Source organism: Castanea sativa, chromosome 6, assembly GCF_040712315.1.
Source record: "Castanea sativa cultivar Marrone di Chiusa Pesio chromosome 6, ASM4071231v1".
Classification (NCBI taxonomy): Eukaryota; Viridiplantae; Streptophyta; class Magnoliopsida; order Fagales; family Fagaceae; genus Castanea; species Castanea sativa.
The window spans coordinates 62352839-62372079 of NC_134018.1; the positions used below are offsets into that span (position 1 = coordinate 62352839).

A 19241-nucleotide genomic window follows, 5' to 3' on the forward strand; every position below is an offset into this window, starting at 1 on the left:
ACAGGGGAGATGAGTTCCCCTTCAGAAAAGAGTAACTCCCCAAAACCTAGAACCATACAGTCCTACGCTACTCCTCCTATTCCCCCTAGCAGATTTCTTCCTTCCCCTTCCTTCGCTTCACCCACTACTTCTTCAACCAGACCCCAAGACAAATCCCCATTAATATGCAGCCCAAACCCTTTCAGCTCACTTTCCCCAAGTTTGAATCCAACAACTAAACAATCATATGCTATGCCCTCAACCCCAACTCCTCCCTTAAAAACACCATTTAATATAGCAGTAACCTCTTTTCCCCCTTTAGCCTCTCCATCCAACCAACCAAAATACAAATCCTTATCCTCTACCGTTCAGGAAGCCCCAGCACCAAAAGAAGACCACAATATTGAACTCCCAAAAGACTCCTGGAAATTTATTCTATGGATTGAACCAGAATACCAACATATAATAGATACCCTTTCCCTAGTCAGACAACTTATACCCTTAGGATGGAAACATCCTAAGACAGAAACCTTCAAGACCCAAACATTTTATGAGCATATTTTAGTTGATATAGACTCAATACTACTAACACATATGCCCTGCTCCTAAGACCCCAAAAGAATTGGCTACTCTAAAGTAGTCATAAAACAAATCCTCAACCCCTCTCAATGGAAAGCACAACTTGGATTACTAAGAACTTTTCAATACTATTTGAACCCCAATTTTATAATTACTATGACTATATGGAAGCCTGGGATAGGTTCCTGCTACTCCAAAATAATATTTATAGACACACTTGGTTTTTCTGTTTTGATATGTATAGAAAGAAAGATATAATGATACCAAGATAGTTCATTGACTGGTGGAATTCCTATGGTCCTAAAGCCAGGATTCTCCCTCTGATCTCCTACAAGCCTATGAGACTTTCAAGAAAGAACCAGGCATTCCTCACCAAAAGGATTTTCCACATCTTTTACAGTTCTTTTACAGGTTTCCAAATCTTCCGTGGATTATCAGATAGGAATACAAGATAGAAAAACATCCCTAGTATCTTTTTCCTATGCTTACAAGAAGTTTTCATTAAAATGGTGGAATAAGTTTAATTTTGATCATATCTGCCAAGAATTACAGAAAAAATCCTCTTCTTCCAAGATAGTAAGTTCTCATTTTCTTTTGGAAAAAAGTCAAGTTCAGTGCCAGCCTGCCTCTGTATCAGATAGAAAACAACTTAAAAAATAGCTACTTGAAACTGCATCACAAATTTTAGATGATGAAGATGACATAGTAATGGAATCCTCATCTCCAAATTATAGGACTCATCCAGAACTATTTCAAGACTCTCAAGATCCCTATGATATATGATAAAATGACAGAACGACAGAATCATGACAGATCACTATTTATTAGCACGCGTGAATAGTACCTTGACAGATTCCAAGACAGTCCAAGACAGATACAGCCAGAAAGATATTTATCCAAGACAGTGACAATCCAAACAGACAGATATTTATCCAAGACAGTGACAGTCCAGACAGATACAGATAGACCGACGGATATTTATCACTACTGTTTACCAGCATGCGTAAAAAGAGACCAGATAGATTTCTAGACAGTTCCTACCGAAAGTCTAACTTGAGTTAATTCTACTAACTCAGGTTACTTTTCAAGATTTACCATGGTTCTCTTCATCTATAAAAGAGATAGACTTCGAAGACAGGAAGCAAGCTAAAAAATATGAGAAGCTTAAAGTTTTAGAAAGCCTTTGTAATAGCCTTCCCTCTCCCTTAGAAAGACTCTTGTAATCCTTCCCCTCTTGTAATCTTGTAACATTCCCTTCAGACAGACTTTGTAATCTTGTAACTCTTCAAACAATCTTTATTTTCGAAGCTTATATTAAAGACAGAAGTTTTTGGTTTTAATCAAAGACAGAAGTTTTGTTCAAGTAATATTTTGTTAGTTTCTGTTTTCATATTCCATATTCTGTTTTAACCTTATTTTGAATATATCTATTTTGCTATTTTCTTCTTTATTATCTATTTTATCATTGTTTATGCTTCCACATTACTACTGTGCTTTCTCCTGGATAGTTTATGGTATTAGAGCCATGGATGGTTGATGTATGAGTTTTATTTCTTTGCAATTAAGAAGTTACTAGGAAATTTTATTGCTACATAGCCACTACTTGCTCCTTGGTAGCGTTGGTCAGCTTCAAGGCTTGTTGGCAAACCATAGTTTTGTGTTGGTCAACCTGTTTTGTTAGCCAACGGATAGGCGTGTGTTTGGGTGGTCCTGCAATGGAGTTTCCCGAGGAGGTGGGCCCGATAGCAAGGATACCAGTGGTTAGTAATAGTTCCGCCAGTAATTATTAATTGCTTGGAAATAGAATAAATACATTTATCAGATCATCATCTGTTTGTTTGTTCACACTTAGGTTAGACACACACTAATTAGAAACATGGACTATGATGATATAGATTATGATGAAGGTTATAGCATGAGAGATATAGATAATATTTGGTTAAATGATACTATGGATTATGAATCAAATTTTGATTCTGACAGTAAAATGGATAATTACAATTATAACTATAGTTACACTAATAACACTAATAATTGGAGAACATCAATAAAAGATAAAATCAACAGGCAGACTGATAGACATAATAATAGTTTTTTAGATAGAATTAATAAAAAATTAGAATCTTTAGAAGCTATTAAAAGACCCACTACTGTAGTAAGAGAAAATAAAAGAAATAATAGAATAGACAGTGAAAGAAATAACAGAATAGACAGTTTTTTGGATCTTTATGAAAGCATTAAAGTTCTAAACTCAAACTTTGAACCCTTAGATCATCTTTAGTAACAGATAATTGGTATAATGAAAGGAATAGTGTAATAGAAACTCGGCATAAGAGCTACAGCATTCATTTTTTCTAATTCTATCCTATTTTACCATCTAAAAAACAACTTTATCAATTATACCATACCATTTTACAAAACCCCAACATCCTAAAACTCTATTTTTTCCCATTTTATTTAAATATTCTTTTTTAATCCTTTTTTTTTTACTATTTCTCTTTTCCTCTCTTTCTCCCTCAACCTCCAGCACTGGTCTCTTTCTCCCTCAACCTCCAGCACCGGCCTCAACCTCTAGCAAACCCATACCCAGCAAATCACAATAAAAAATCACCTAAATCAAACAAGCACCAGACCTCCGATCGGATACCCAGCAAATCACAACATGCAAATCACAACAAAAAATCACCCAAATCAAACAAGCACCAGACCTCCGATCTCCGATCAAACAAGCACCAGACCTCCGATCTCCGATCAAACAAGCACCAGGTACGCAACCTCTAGCAAATTCCTCGCCGATCTCCAATCCAAATCAAAATCAAAAATCAAAAATCAAAATCCATAACAAATCACTCGCCACCGCCGACCCAAAATCAAAATAAAAATCCAAAACCCAAAATCAAAACCACAAACCCGCCACCGACCCATGTCGCCGCTGCCGCTGCTGCACCACCTAACCCACGCCCACATCAGTCACAAACCCACCACCGCCAGGAACCCACATAACTCACCGATCTCCACCGCTAGAAATCCATATCGCTAGCCGATCTCCACCGCCAGAAACCACAAAAAAAAACCAAGAAATGAGACCAACTGAGAGAGAAAGGCCTGAGATTAAAGGGATTGGAGATGGGTAGGTGAATCGGTAGACATGGTGAGAGAGAAGAGAGAGGCTTGGCGTGGGTTTGAGTTGTTTCAGCGATGGAGAGAGACGAGAGACGAGAGACAGTGGAAGAAGGAATAATATTTTACAAATAAAATATTAATATAATTTTTACAATTGAGCTACAGTGTGATTCTACATTTAGAATCACACTGTAGCTCAATTGCAAATTTTTTTGCAATACTCTCATTTTACCAGTTTCGTTGGAGTGGCTTTTTTGAGCTTCTTTTAAATTTCAATTGTAAAAGGCTTAGATATAGCATATCCAACATTCACTGCGGATGCTCTAAGAAAGTTGATATAGAAAGTGATAGTATAATACAAATAAAAGATGGAAGACATAAAGTAACCGACAGTCCTATAGCTATAACATTTCAGGACACTAAAAATGACTTTGAGAAAGATGACTTAAAGGTAACTGACAGAAGCGTTGATAAAAATCAAGACTTGAAAATAACTTTTATGGGAAAGAAGGACAATAGTCATGTTGGAATAGTGCAAGACAAACTAGACATAATTGATGAAGACAAAGATAAAGGAGTATTGAAGAAAGGAATATTGTAATCTTGTAACTCTTCAAACCGTTTTTATTTTCAAAACTTGTATTAAAGATAAAAGTTTTTTAGTTTTAATCAAGAGAAAAGTTTTATTTAAGTAAGATTTTATTACTTTTTGTTTTCATATTTCATGTTCCATTTTAACTTTATTTTGAATATATATATTTTTTTATTTTCTTCTTTATTATTTATTTTATTATTATTTATGTTTCTATATTTCTGTGTGCTCTCTCCAAGGTAGGGAGAATTACCCAAAGCAGGACTTCTCACCGTAACTGGACAGCCGTGCCCAGACTTTTGGACATTGCACTTAGCCTGAAACATAGGGACACGGGCGGTACCTATCAGAGTCACATTTGTTTTTAAAAAAATATATATATATATTTCACTGATATGCCGATTGTGACCCACCTTCAGTTAGTACGGAAAAGGCAAGGCAAGGCAATGCGGAACACCTTTAGTTAGTACGGAAAAGGTAGGCAAAGCTTCCCCATGCCTTGCCTAGGGAAAACAAAAAAGATTTTTTTTTCTTTAAAAAAAGGGAAATATTAGAAAGAAAGTTTATTCTTTATTCCATATTATTATTTTTTAAATCAAATAATCCAATGTAATATACTCTTATATTTTATAGAAGACTCGTCCTCATCACACACACTTTACCCTTACAATATACTCTTTTTTTTTGGATTTAATGTGATAATAATATTTAAAAATAAAATAAACGGAAGAAATTACTTGAAACTGAAACACTTGATTTTTTTTTTCCAACTCTCATGCAGATGCAGTAGAATTCAAATATGAAAAGTTATCTGTCTAAAAGAAATACTATAAAATAACTGAGAGTTATTGTGAGTATTTTTAAAAAAAATATTAGGAAGAGGTAAGATATTATGGAATAATGTGGAATACTGTTTTTTTTTTTTTTAGAAACACGTGGAATAATATTTAAAAGTGAGATAGAGATACCTTTAAAAGAAAAAAGTGTTACGTTCACAATATTTTTATAATATTTTCACAACAAATCATAGGTGGTTAGTTGTTATTAATTTAAATTTGAACTTAACATTAAGATTATTTTTTTACCCTAATAATAACAACCAGTAACAACCTGTCACTTATGATTTGTTGTAAAAATATTATGAAAATGTTATGAACATATCATTTTTCTTAAAAAAAATCTGATAGAGAGGTAGTGTAGATCTTTTTCTATGTAGATTACTCTTTTTGACCTGCGTGTTTTTAAATTTAAAATTATTTAATTAAAAAAGAGAGGAATTTGAGAGTTTATGAATTTGTTCGAACACATCCAAATCCAACTTATCCAAAAAAGACATCCAAATCCAATAGTAGCATAGATTTGTCGTGACTGTGAACAACCTTTACACTGTTGACGTCTTGACAGTTTACATGGGAATCTGCTACTGCTACGTGCTACCTCATGCGTACAGTCACAGCTCACTCACCAGACCAAACCGTACGTTAACCTTCACAAATGGTAACGCCACTAATGGATTCTCTAATAAGTTACCTTTTCTGGAACAGAATAGCTGCCATATTAAGCTGCATAACCCATTTCTTTTTCGCTCATACCGCCAAATACGTTCAGGGACACAGTTTCTGTTTTCAAAGATTAGCTTTTGTTGTGAAATTGGGCTGTAAATGTAATGGCAATCTCCTCCTACAAATCTCAAATCTTTCTCCCTTCTTTGAATTCCATTCCCAAGCTTAATAGTCCTCGAAATTGCTTCTTCACACACCCAATTCTTCACACAAATCAACTAATAAGACATACAACCACTCTGGTCTCTGCATTTCCCAGCACTGTTTCTGAGAGTTCAACCCAAAAAATACCATCTTTTAATGAGGTATGGATTTCGGGGTGTTTTATCTTGTGTTTATATGTAATTTTGGCTTCTGGGTTCTACTGGTTTCTGATTTTTTTTTGGTTGTTGCAGTTGATTGAAACATTGATAAGTCGTGTTGATTTGTCTGAGACTGAGGCTGAGGCTTCCCTGGATTTTTTACTGAAAGATGCAGATGAAGCACTGATAAGTGCTTTTCTTGTTCTGCTGAGAGCCAAAGGAGAGACATATGAAGAGGTAAGAGTTCTCTTCTTTGGGGCTCTGTGGGACTGAGTTTTATCAATTGGCATTTTAAGATTATAGTATCCTGTACGACCCCTTGGAATTGATAGATGGCTATTAGAATTAATTGTCTATAAAAGTGAAATTTCATGAAATAATAATATTCGGCATGCATTCTAGCTGCTTCTTTACACTTAAAATTATCTCAATAGATTTTTACTGGATAAATTCTGGTTCCACCCCACCCAAGTTTTTTGCCTGAATGCCTTTTAAGGACTAAGTCAATTCAATTTTTGTCTATAAAAGTATGTTTAATGTTGAAACAAATGGAGGATAATGAGGGGTTCAAGTGATAACCCAATGGTAGTTGGCATTCTTTGCAGTGTATCATGTCTGTGGTTTGAATCCCACCTCCTCCCTCCCACTATCTACCTATCTCAAAAAATAAAGGATAGTGAAAGTGAATACTTTTATGGGGTTTTAATGATTTTTCAAACAGGTTGTGGGGTTGGCAAGGGCCATGCTCAAGCATAGTGTGAAGATAGAAGGGTTGGTTGATGCAGTTGACATTGTTGGAACTGGTGGTGACGGAGCAAACACGGTGAACATTTCCACAGGGGCTTCAATACTTGCTGCAGCTTGTGGGGCAAAAGTTGCAAAGGTTGGCATCCCTCTGCATTTACTTTTGATGCTTTGATCTTTAGTGAGATATAAATGAATGAAATAGTGATTGGTTAATTGTTTTGTGTTCAGCAAGGAAATAGGTCAAGTTCTTCCGCATGTGGAAGTGCTGATGTATTAGAGGCATTGGGAGTAGTTAATGACTTGGATCCGGAGGTTAGTGTAATTAATTTTATTTTTCAAAGTTGAATTGATGCTCCAATGATATTATGGCTAGTGAGTGACTATGCTTCAGAGCAGCTTCATTTGTGGTGAGAAGCACATTCTGACCGCTAGGAGATTATAAATTGGCTGCACTAGACTTTATAGACAATTTATGAAATAAATATCAGGCTAGAAGTTATAGCGATAATTTTGCAATCAGAGAAGGATGGTATCTCTAATTGAAGCCCTATTATTTATATATTATTTCCTTAAGAACACAATACATCTATCAGAGAACAAAAAAAAACTTATACGCTGGGGTTTATTATGTCAACACCTTTACTTATATATATATTAAAAAAAAAAAAAACTCATGTAATATGAGAAAGAGTGCCAATACTGTGAACAAATGATTTTTGCCTATATTAATTCAATTTCTCTTAATTGTTTTTTTTTTAACTCAGGGGGTGACGAGATGTGTGAACGAGGGAGGAATTGGGTTTATGATGTCTCCAAGATATCACCCAGCAATGAAGATTGTCGGCCCTGTTAGAAAAAAGCTAAAAGTAAAAACTGTATTCAACATATTGGGCCCAATGTTGAATCCAGCAAGAGTACCTTTTGCTGTTGTTGGTGTATACAAGGAAGACTTGGTAAGTATTTGCATCAAGAATAGCTGAAATATTAGAATTATCATCTACTCTCCTAAAACTATATTTCTTGATTATTTATTTTCATTTAACTTCCCCCCACCAAAAAATAAACATAATTTTTTCTTCCATCAAGTTCCTGTAGCAATAAACTCAAGGTGGTACCATGGTTGTTTGTATACACGGTCAATCATTCAAGCTTCACTGCTTTCACTGTATGATTCTCAGTTTTTTCTAGGTTTATGAAACAGATTGCATTTTTCTTTAACAAGTTTCAAAATAATTTCAATGCACCTGAGATCATTTAAATGCCAACTTTGTGAACAACAGGAAGGCCTATGAGCACTTTTTTAATTTTACTTTTCTCATAGCAACTGGTTGTTGCTAAGGTCCATAGGATATTTGTCATTTTTTCTTTAACCACACCTGAAGTTTAAAATATTTGAAACTAATTACATAATGAAAGTGATAGATTATTACATTATTTCAAATTTAGTCACTCTTTTCCCAAGATGGTTTCAGTAGACATAAGGCTATGATTAAATAGATTCTTAATCAATAGAGTAATTGCTGGTAAGATTCGAAGGATTTTTATTTTGATTGGGTCTTGCCTGAATTGTTCATTAATGTATTATGTATAATTGACTGAAAACTCTTAAGTGTTTTGTACTTGCTTATCAGATCAACATAGTGCTGGAGTATTTCAAATTGTACCCAAGTTACAATGGTTTGTTTCTGGTAGATAACTTATAGTGGCAAAAATGAGTCTATAATTTTAGTTTAAGAGCATGTAATCAAACTAACACAACTATGTTTCATATTTTTATTGATTGCAGTAATCACTTCATCATGAATAAAACATTGATTTCATTGTGTATTCTCTAATATAGAAGGAGACTGATACACAATTATTTACTGTTAAGGGGCTTGTGTAGTTGGGTTCACTTTTCAAGTTATTAGTTGCATATATGTGGTCGTGAGTTTTTCTCTCATTTTATGTTCTGTTGTATAGGTCTTAAAAATGGCTAAAGCACTGCAGCTCTTTGGCATGAAAAGAGCATTAGTTGTTCACTCAGAGGGTTTAGATGAAATGAGTCCCCTAGGTAAGATACTCATTAAAATAAAAATAAAAAGGCTAAAGTACGCTTATTACAATTGTAGAATTTGAAATTTATCTCTCTCTATTTTTAAAGTATGAGATAAACTATGACGAGGCAGCCTTCTCTCAAGATTGATCGGGCATAACCCATTTTTACATGCCTTGGTCATTTTTCTTATTGATCCAAACCATTTACATAGATTTACAACTAACAAAAAACTGTATGTCATTACATTTTGCGTTAGTTATTAGTGCCAAATTGTTATTATTATTATTATTATTATTATTATTATTATTATTATTATTATAGCATATAACATTGCTTATCTATATCAAAAAAGAACATATTTTTTCAGTGAAAAAAAAAAAGGCATTTGGTTGATTTTTTATTCTTTTTATTTTTTGATAATGTAGGGAACCTTTCTAAAGAGGAGCACTTTGCATAATTTATGTTGTCAATTTATGTCCTATCACATTTTTTTCCTCAATGTATTGCATAATTTAAAATTTTCTAGAACCCTATCAGTACGTGTACAAATGAAGATGCCCTATCAATCTTGATGAGGTGTGCCCTTTTATACCTTTTATAGTTTCTGTTTAAGTATATTATTAAATCTCATCTTAGTCACAGATCAATGATTTGAATACAGGACCTGGGTTAATCCTTGATGTCACTCCAAAAAATATTGAGAGATTCTCATTTGATCCAGGTGAGAATCTTCCTTCTAATTTTTATTCTTATTTTTTCATGTTTGATTAGTTTCTACGTAGTAATGGTTATGAACAATTTCTTTATACTTACTGATAAAGACATAATGTTTATTTGATAGTGGAGTTTGGCATTCCCCACTGCACTTTAGATAGCTTGAGAGGTGGAGATCCAGAGTATAATGCAGAGGTTCTAAAGCGTGTGTTATCAGGACAAAAAGGGTCCATTGCTGATGCACTTGTAAGCACTTTGGCAATTTGGCTCTCATTAAAATGTTAATGTCATAGATTATTACTTATGATTGAGAGAAATCTAATTATCACCAAAATGTTTGAACAGATAATGAATGCAGCGGCAGCTTTGTTGGTTAGTGGCCATGTGAACACCTTGGGTGAAGGGGTGATTTTGGCTCGTGAAACACATGAATCAGGAAAAGCTCGGGAGACGCTTAATTTGTGGATAAATATTTCCAATGTAGGTTAAATAAAAAACTTCTAAAGTTAATATAGCTTCAAATTGTGATTGACTTATACACGTTGATCTTGTTTGTTTGATGATTGCAGAAATCAAAAAATGAAGCAGCCCTTAAGCATGCCCGAGACTCTAATATCAGTTAGTGACTTCTGAAGATTGACAGCCAAAAAATAGCATGGGGAATGTCAGAGTATTCAAACTTCAAGGTTTCAATGTAGTGGATGTTTTTCTGTTCTCTTGTTGGAATGGATACTTTGAACAATGAAAACTTTTACCTACTTAAATATTCAGACTTCAAGGTTTCAATGTAATGGATGTTTTTCTGTTCTCTTGTTGGAATGGTTACTTTGAAGCCCTGTTTAAAGCCAAATCTATTAATCAATAGAGCCATGTTTTTCTGTTCTAAGACTCGAGTTCCAAGAGGTGGCAAAGCTGATGAGGAAAAAAATCCACTTGGAACTCTAAGACTCGAGTTCCTTAAAGAAAACCGAGAGAAAAAATCTGACCCTAGCCTAAACTGATCATTTCTTCTTCTTTATGAACCTCTCTTCTGCTCTTTAGATCAAGCCCAAATTGGGCCTCCAAGGCCGAAGCTCACTCACTGAGCTCTAGCACAAACACCAGGCCGAAGCTTTCTCTCTCCTCTCTCGCTCTGTCTCGTTCCTGATCTCTCTTGGTCAAAACCCCTTATCAAAGCCCATGAACTCTCTTTCTATCTGATCTGGTACCCAATGGAACTCTAGGCAACGTGCGAGTAGCAGATTTATGAGGAGGAGGCTGTGAGGTTCGTGGATCGGGGATGAGGTGGTGGCACATGAAATTTTTTTTTTTTTGGGTTTGCAGGTGAGATGTGAATGGGTTCGTGTTTATGTGAAAATCTGAGAACCTGAAGGTGTATTTTTGGTGAATTGTGTTCTGTGCATGTTGTGTTCTATGAATTTTGTTCATTGAAAGAACTCAAGTCTCTAGTTCCATGTGGCTTTTAAGCCAGGTCAGATTTGCCACCTTTTAGAACTCAAGTCTCTAAAATTGGAGATGCTACTTAACTAATATGTTTGCTTGTGGGCCACATAATGAAATTGTTAGCAAAAATTACCCAAAGAGCAAAAAAAAAAATCTGTTTTTCAATACTAGGGTATGTTTATGCCAGAGTTGTTTCTCAAGATGTAAAATACCTACGACAATAAATAAATGCAGTATTTGATTTTGAAGTAGTTAAACCAAAGAGATGGAATTGCAGGAAAATGATTGGTTGAAGAACTAGCTCTCTCTCTCTCTCTCTCTCTCTCTCATACAAATATAGAAATGGGATTGGTGTTCAGCTCAAGCAGAAAGAGCAAAGAAGAGCTAGAAATGTTGTTGAACAAGGCCAATCAGGTTATATTCTCCACACCCTTCGTGGTCATCAGTTTTTTTCTTTTTTCTTTTTTAATCCTCCATCCATCAAAGTATGCAGGCTTCTGTTCAGCTAGTATGCAAAAGCTAAAAATTGAGATTCTGAGACTATGAGAAGTTGTCAAATTGATGTACTCATTTTGAAAAGTTCCCTTTTGAAAATATATTTAATATGATTTTGTGAAGTTCACTCTCTGCCAGCAAAGTGAGATTCAAGATGCCAAATTTAAGGGGAATTAAAAAAAAAAAATCCTAAAGTTTAATTCTTGTCCAATTACCATCTTCTGCTCACTTCAATCTTACCTACATAATTATTTCAAGCATCCAAGTTGAACAATACTTTTCACTTTCCTATTTTTCATAACAATGAGAAACTCAATGACTATTTACTATACCATATTCTTGAGGAACTCTATGTTTCATAACATCGCTGGGAATGACGAATATCCAAGCACATTGTAATGGTACAGTTAAGGACCCGAAGAATGTGTGACAAGCTGAACATGACTCTTGGAATAGCTTTTGGCAGATTAGTTTCAAAGAAGTGATAGACCCTGTTAATCCAAAGCCTCCATCAAGCTCATTTCGAAAGTTCTATAATCCGGAGCAGTACTACCACTATCATCAAAAGGAAGGACACTCCACGGATAAATGCTTTGCCTTGAAGAATGGTATCTGATCTTGATGAATTTGCGATTTGATATTCTATGAGCCAAAGCATTTCTTTAAGAGAACACTAATACTTTTGGTTGGGGGATATAGAAAAGATTTAGTTTTCCATTATATGTGTTTGGTTGGGAGGATGGAAAAATGGAAAACTCATTTGTTTGGTTGAGGAAAAAAAAAAAAAAAAAAAAGCTACGTTTGTGTTAATGGGCACCGCAAAATGCCAGTTAACAACTTTTTTGAAATTTTTCTAACAATTTTTGTCTTTTTTACAGCTTTTTCATTTTTTTCAGCTTTATAGATACTGTTTAGTGTCTTTTTTTTTTGACTTTTTTCTGTGATTTTTTTTTTTTTTGGGGTCTTTTTTTGCACCTTAACAAGCACTGGTCAATGCTGGTTAACATTTCCCAAGCTTGGAAAATGTAGTTTGTTTTAATTTACTCTTACGTTCTTATTATGTGGTATAAGAAATAATTGGACACATTATAGAAGTGAAACAACACAATTATTACTTTATATTAACTTCTTTCTCTATCAGGTTGTAAATCAACAAAAACAGACTCTAGTGGACCATTTTTACATTAGATCATGGACATGACTAAAATTTCTAAGTAGGTTTACGTTCATATTTCATACACACGGGGTGATTGAGTTTAGCTTAGCCGTTTGTGAGTACTCGTACGGAAATCAAACAATGATCAATTATGCTTGCGACTTTAATTCAAGAGGATATCCTCAAAAGGCTTCAAAAAGTAGCCTAATTTACTCCTCAATTCAAAATCGATCAACATGAAATAACGGAGGATGTATGAACTGTTGATAGAAAAAGTTGATGATCAAAGCTATGGCACAAGGTGATCGTCCACAATGTTGAATCACAAGAATAATGTTTTCATGACTGATTTCATATGGATCGCCCAACTTCCTTATCTATATAAAGAAGGTTTTTAGCTGACTCAGGAAACTTCAATTTCACACACTACACATAGGCTTAGATTGAGATGTCATTAATGTCAAGGTCCAGCATAAGTGTTCAAGCTCAGTCCATAACCACTAAGTCCAAAGTAAAGGGAAAGACAGGGAAACAGTAAAAGAAGAGGATATTGAAAGATCTAGAAAAAAGTATTTGGAGCACTTAAAAGTTAAAAGAGCTCCAACGATTTATCTGCTGCTTATTTTGAATATCAATTACCAAAGAAAAGGGAAAGTTAAGAAACAGTAAAAGAAAAGGAAAATTGAAAGATATAGAAAAAAAAAGTATTGAAGAAACTCTTCCATTCTCCCCTTTCTCTCTCGTTCTACCCATACTATGTGATTTGTGATAGAGCAGGTAAAAACACCTAAATTTCTACAGGAAGTCTTCATTTGTTATACCCCAAATTGTGCATATTAGATTGTTAAATGTGTGTTGTGCGGACATGTGCGGAGTCACACATTGGGTGTTCACTAGTTAGATTTTGAGTTTATAAGTAATTACAAGAAATCTCAATTGCAACTCGACTAGTATGAAGGATAAAGTCTAGGAGATGAGAAATGGAGATAGCCATGATTATGTTACAAAAAAAAAAGGACCCGACGGCCAGATTATGGGCTGCTGAATATAGGGGCTTGATTACATTGGAGAGATCAAAACTCCAACCCACTAACAGTGGAGTTGATGACATCTTAGTGGAAGAGATGATCCAGCCGGTCTAGAGTAGATCTGTATAGGGTTTAGAATATTACCGGCTTCACCTTCAAAGATGACGTGGTCACAGAGTTTTCCATTCAATTCATCCTTGGTTAGGAGAAGGTACAAAATCTTGCTTGCTGTTTCTGGATCAAAGACTGAACATATTTTGCCTCTCTCCCATTGTCAATAAGGATTCCCATTTAATTGAACCTGCAGGCTGCAACCACTTACAAATAGAAAATGAAGAGTGAGCTCTATTGCACACAACAGCTGATGGCACAAACTCTTGACACTTGCATATAATTATATGATATATAGCTACTACATTTGCCAAAAAGAAAGCAAATCAAATTACAAAAATCAAGATCACAAATCTTAATTTTGTTACCACTTTGTATTAAAATAAATATTACAACAAAATATTCCTTCTTGGGATGTAATAAAGGGTTAAAAGAACAACTACAAGCAGGGAAAAGCATGACATCGCCTGGCTAAATTCCAGATTGTTTAGAAACGGAGCTACATAGGAGTAAAAATGTTGCAAAGCTTGAGCAAGGATACCATCCAAGATAGCTGTCTCCATAGCAATGCCAAGATTCACAAGGCATGCTTCTAAAATCTTCTCCCTACGGGTTTTAAAGGTCTAGAAGTTGAAGCAGAATCTTTTCCTTTAAGTTGGGCTGGTCTCATCATGGAAGAGCTACTACTGTAGGGACAAGGAGCAATAGAATAAGAGCTGGAAATGCATCAATATTTAGCTTCTTATACTCATTATTAGAATAATGCCAACAGAGACTCTTACCCATTGTTCCTCTGGGTCTGGGAGGCCATTCTCTTCATAGCTGCACGGTTTTTCATCTCATTACTGTTCAAAAGGAAAAGAAGAAAGAAAGAGTAAATACCCTGAGAAAAAATTGTTTCAAGAAGAGGAAATCTTGAGAGCAAATCAACAAGCCCTAGTAAGAACCCAAATTCTTTTAACATAAAACTTTGAAGGAAATAATCAGGACCTACCAAAAAACGTATTCCCAATGAGTAGAACTGCATACTTTGCAGATCTACCAATTCCATATAATTTTGTTTTTACCATTTCAATAGAGATGATGAAAAATAGAATTTATTTTTTTTCACAAGCGTAAAAGAAATGTAAGAGAATGCCTTCAAATGAAGGTTGAAAATCATCAAATGATTTTTTTGGCACTAATCAATGGCATGTCCCTCACCAGTAAAGGTGTGTACTTTACCAGTCACTTATCAAAGAAAAAAGAAAAAATAGTCCCAGATGCCTCAAAACCTACGTTTCTAGTCCAGAGCAAGGGTGTAATTACTTTCCCTCTGCCCAGTACTCTTTTCTTAGATGCATCTACTTTTTTGATAAGAAAATATTACACAATTAATTTGCACACTGTAGGTTATGAGTTCATTGTTTCTTTCAATCTTGTGTAGATACAACATTTCAAGAGGAACTTTCCCTACAAGATTACCTGTTAAGATAATCTACTTTTGACTTCTTCATCAAGTTGCTCTTCACATTTGAAACATTGTAGCCAGGTCCACTGCCTACAGAGAATTGTCAAAAGTAAATTAACTATCATCCTCTACAGCATTTAAGTTTCAGCATGGGGCTTTAACTTGCCCAAGTTGATATAAATAGATTGCTGAACTCCTTGAACAACATCAGCACAACGAAATAAAAAGGCTACCTCCAAAAAAGCCTCTTTTATTTTTGGAAGGTGGAACTTTGGTGCAAATCTGAACTTGCCGACTTTGTTTTCCTACAAAAGTTGAAAACCTTTTAAGAATTTCTTATGTGCACAAAATAATAGCCGGGAACCTAACTAGTAAACCATGCATAAAAATTCACAGAATTAAATTTTCATAGGATTTAAATATTACAAAGCAACATGGACAGAAAGAAAATAGAACCTCGAAAATGCTTGTAATTGAAAATAAGTGTGAACAAAGATTCTCAAGGACTCAATATTTTGCTTACCTTCTAATATTTCTATCTCAATCTTCTGCAGTAAGTTGTAGTGTATAACTTACATGTGATCTCACTAAATTTTCCTTGTTGCCTCAAGTGAGCTAGGTGCAAGAAGTGATTAAAAAGGAATCATTCATTTGATGTTTCCTATTATTTATCCCCCTAAAAGATATCATTTTTGGTTTTACTCAGGATCATTGGCCTACATCCCTGCACCTCATAGAGAGACATACTAAGTATTTTGGTAATCTTAAGCATAGCGGAAGAATAAGATTCCAAGATATCAAGTTTATATAGAATCCTATCTTTTCTTTTCTTTTCTTTCTTATTAGTAAGTTACATAAGCACCTAGTGGATTTGAAACCCACGACTTACCTTCCACCTGTTCTTCAAGTTCTTGTGAAAGAAGTACCAATTGAGTTGGAGCTCATTGGCTATAGAAAATCCTAAAACAGAGTTCAATCATCATTATTAAAATTTTATTACTTATTTGAAAAAAAATCCTAAAATGAGGTTTCAAGTAAAATAAGTCTGCCAGTGAAATAAATTAAATAACCATTAGTTGAAGGTACATAGGATTGTTACCAATATCCAAACCTGAGAAACACTAAACTAAAACTTGTCCCAAAATATTTCAGCATTTAATTAAAAATACACAATTGCAAACTGGAATCTTTTTCAAAATACATTGGGATGGCCTGAGTTACTACTGCCCCTACATCCAATGGGACCTCCAAAAGTGGTGCCAGCTGGCAGTGGAGGAGGTTCGGGGTGGTGGCTGGAGGTTCAATAAACCAAGGAACTCTTTTTGCCTCTCTAGGCTGACCAACTGGCTCAATGTTTGGTAAAATATGACACAGGAAAGGATTGATAGATAATGGAATGGAAACAAAACTCAGTTTGTATATGAAAACGAAGACACATGCAACATAGTTCACAACTAAATCACTTATCAAAAAAAAATAAAGAAAAGGTCACAACTAAATCAACATGGACAACACAATAATAGGGAGATAATATAAAATTACAACTGCGACACAACCTTTTAAGAAACACATCATATGTACAGAAGTGTGCAATGTAAAACATGAAATGTGATCAGAGGAAAGAACAGAAGTAAACATTAGAATCCTTGACATTGAGAGAACATACGTGCATCAATTTTCTCATATCGTTGCTTAAATCGAGCAGCTGCTTCCTTCTCCTGCTCAGCAATGTATTCCAATTTTGCCTGCAAGTAAGTCACCCAAATTTAATAGTACATTTTATAACACAACAAATAGTTCGCAAAATTTGCATTTGTTACAAAAAGGACCAACTGACCTACCTTCCTACAAAAGAAAACTGCATCTAACAATAGGAACTACAAAAAAGATCAACCGAAGGAGTGAAATATAGAAATTTACCTCATACAATTGTATCCATTTAAATGTCTTCTTACTCTTTACCATCCTCCTGACTACTTCCTCTGTCTTGTCTTTACCAAACTGCTTTTCGTAAAATTTCTTCCACAAATTGTCAGTCACTTGACTCAGATCTCTTCCCTAAAAGAGAATTAAATTAAAAGAACACATTTTTAACATTCCGGCTTAAGTAGAGCAGAAAAACTAATGACAAAGATTAAATGCAGCACTTCCTACTTGTGAAGACTTCTCAACGTGCATCAATTGGTCAAGTGTACAATGTGGTAAAATCCGATCAAGAAGATAAAGATCTGTTTCACCAACATCTCCAAGGTACCTTAAATTATCTATCGCGGTATTAACGCAAAGATCAACTAGTGATGGAGGTGTTTTCCTTCCATTCACTACAATCTCTCTATGAGGCATATCTCTGATCTCTTCTTGTTCTTCACTACAAGTGAGTACACAGGGCAATCCAATCAATTTTCATAGTTTATCTTCAAAAAGAAGTATAAACCCAAATAAAACAAAATTAACTCAAAATCACAATCAAATAACTGAATTCAACTTGATATAGAGCTTTCTTAAAACAAAAGTTGGAGCTTGAAATCTTATATATATCCTTCTCTTTTTTTCTAATAAATGAATAATTCAATTAACAATTGCAGAACAAAAAGTTGAGCTTTTTTTTTCTTCTGATTATTCTCAGCAGCTCAATCAGAAAACTTCTGATAAAGTTTCTAACTTTCCCTGATTCTCAAACAAAATATAAGCTCCAAACTCCCCAAGACAATTTCTCAACAATTAAAAAATTATAAAAAAAAAAACTGAACTTTCAAAATTGTACAGTACACAAAGCAAATTAAGAGAAAAATAAAATTGGGAGAGAAGGAAAGAGAATCAGATCGTAGATATTAAAATCCAAAATAAAAATATGTGAATTCCTCGATTAACTAAAAATAATAAAATAATAAAAATTAGATCTAAACGAAAGCGAATTGCATCAGGGATTTTGGGAACTGACCAAGTAATCGAAGAGAATCGCCGAGGAATAAGAGTCCGTTTGATTATAATCTGACTTTTTTTTTAGCTAAAAAAGAAAAGAGTAAAACAGAATTTTGCTAACGTGCGCCGGATCTAGGAGGACGATGATATTTTTGGGGTAAAGGTTTCGTAATTATATATTAAGGCGTGGGAGTGTAAAAAAAGAAGTGGGACCCATTAATATATTAAAAGAAAAGAAAAAAAAGAATATGGTTCGTGCTAACGTGCGCGACGGGTAGGTCTTGGTGGCGGGGTTTGTAACTAATTTATTTATTTATTTTTATACACAATAAAATTCTGCTTTAACCTAATCTAAGTGTATATTTGTGTGAAACTATTGCATGTAGATTTGAATCTCGGTTCTTACCTCCCACACCCCACAAGCATTTATATTTGTAAAGTGATTACCGCACCAAGCGTGCGCAATAGTTAAACAAGTGTTGCGAATGAAAGGGTGACGATTTGTAAGCGTGTTTTTTTTTTTTTTTGCATGAATTTATTAACAATTTTATTAGTTAGCGTAATTATATTTTCTACAAAAACTTTTCGGTTTCAATTAAATAAATTGTTCTTAAACATATACTTGGTTGATTTTGCAAACTATTTACAAAGTAGTGTCTTAAGTCTTAGAGATTCAAATTTAATGAAAGAACTAGTGGCAAGAAGTGGACATAAAAATTCGCGTGGAACTCAGTCTTAGTTCTTGCAACACACAAATATAAGATTACTTGATCTTTCTTCTTTGTTTTCTACTTTCTTGTTTCTATTCTTTTTATTCTTTTTTGTTCTTTGTCTAGTCTGCTTTCTTCTTCTTCTTCATATTTGTTCTTTCCACTTTATAGATTCGTATTCCATGTGAATTATTTATCCACATCAACTTAGAATTCGAGTCGAGTTCCTTCAGTAAACTGGAGTCTCAAAGACTTGAGATTTGTAAAGATTGTAAATTGTAAGTTATAAC

The 19241-nt window shown here is 34.3% G+C and overlaps 2 protein-coding genes across 4 annotated transcripts; one reads left to right on the forward strand and one right to left on the reverse strand.

Moving 5' to 3' along the window:
- The first annotated feature begins 5824 nt into the window (after positions 1-5824).
- On the forward strand, positions 5825-10486 carry LOC142640485 (anthranilate phosphoribosyltransferase, chloroplastic-like). Its single transcript, XM_075814610.1, has 10 exons — positions 5825-6140; positions 6231-6374; positions 6859-7020; positions 7113-7196; positions 7649-7837; positions 8847-8937; positions 9584-9643; positions 9764-9882; positions 9982-10116; positions 10206-10486. Exons 1-10 carry the CDS (start codon positions 5940-5942, stop codon positions 10257-10259), a joined length of 1239 nt encoding a protein of 412 aa, XP_075670725.1. The 5' UTR covers positions 5825-5939; the 3' UTR covers positions 10260-10486.
- A 3634-nt stretch (positions 10487-14120) lies between these two features.
- LOC142641526 (uncharacterized) lies at positions 14121-18389 on the reverse strand. 3 transcript variants are annotated; one of them, XM_075815960.1, is made up of 8 exons: positions 18261-18389; positions 17474-17682; positions 17240-17377; positions 16986-17064; positions 15553-15624; positions 15334-15409; positions 14652-14714; positions 14121-14555 (listed from the first exon to the last, which is right to left on the reverse strand). In XM_075815960.1, the coding sequence occupies exons 2-8, from the start codon at positions 17660-17662 to the stop codon at positions 14462-14464; spliced, it is 711 nt and encodes a 236-aa protein (XP_075672075.1). In that variant the 5' UTR covers positions 17663-17682; positions 18261-18389; the 3' UTR covers positions 14121-14461. The 3 variants fall into 3 exon arrangements, with proteins under 3 accessions (XP_075672075.1, XP_075672077.1, XP_075672074.1); XM_075815962.1 differs by having other exon boundaries at positions 14121-14552; positions 17474-17687; XM_075815959.1 differs by having other exon boundaries at positions 17474-17687.
- Between the last annotated feature and the right edge of the window lie 852 nt (positions 18390-19241).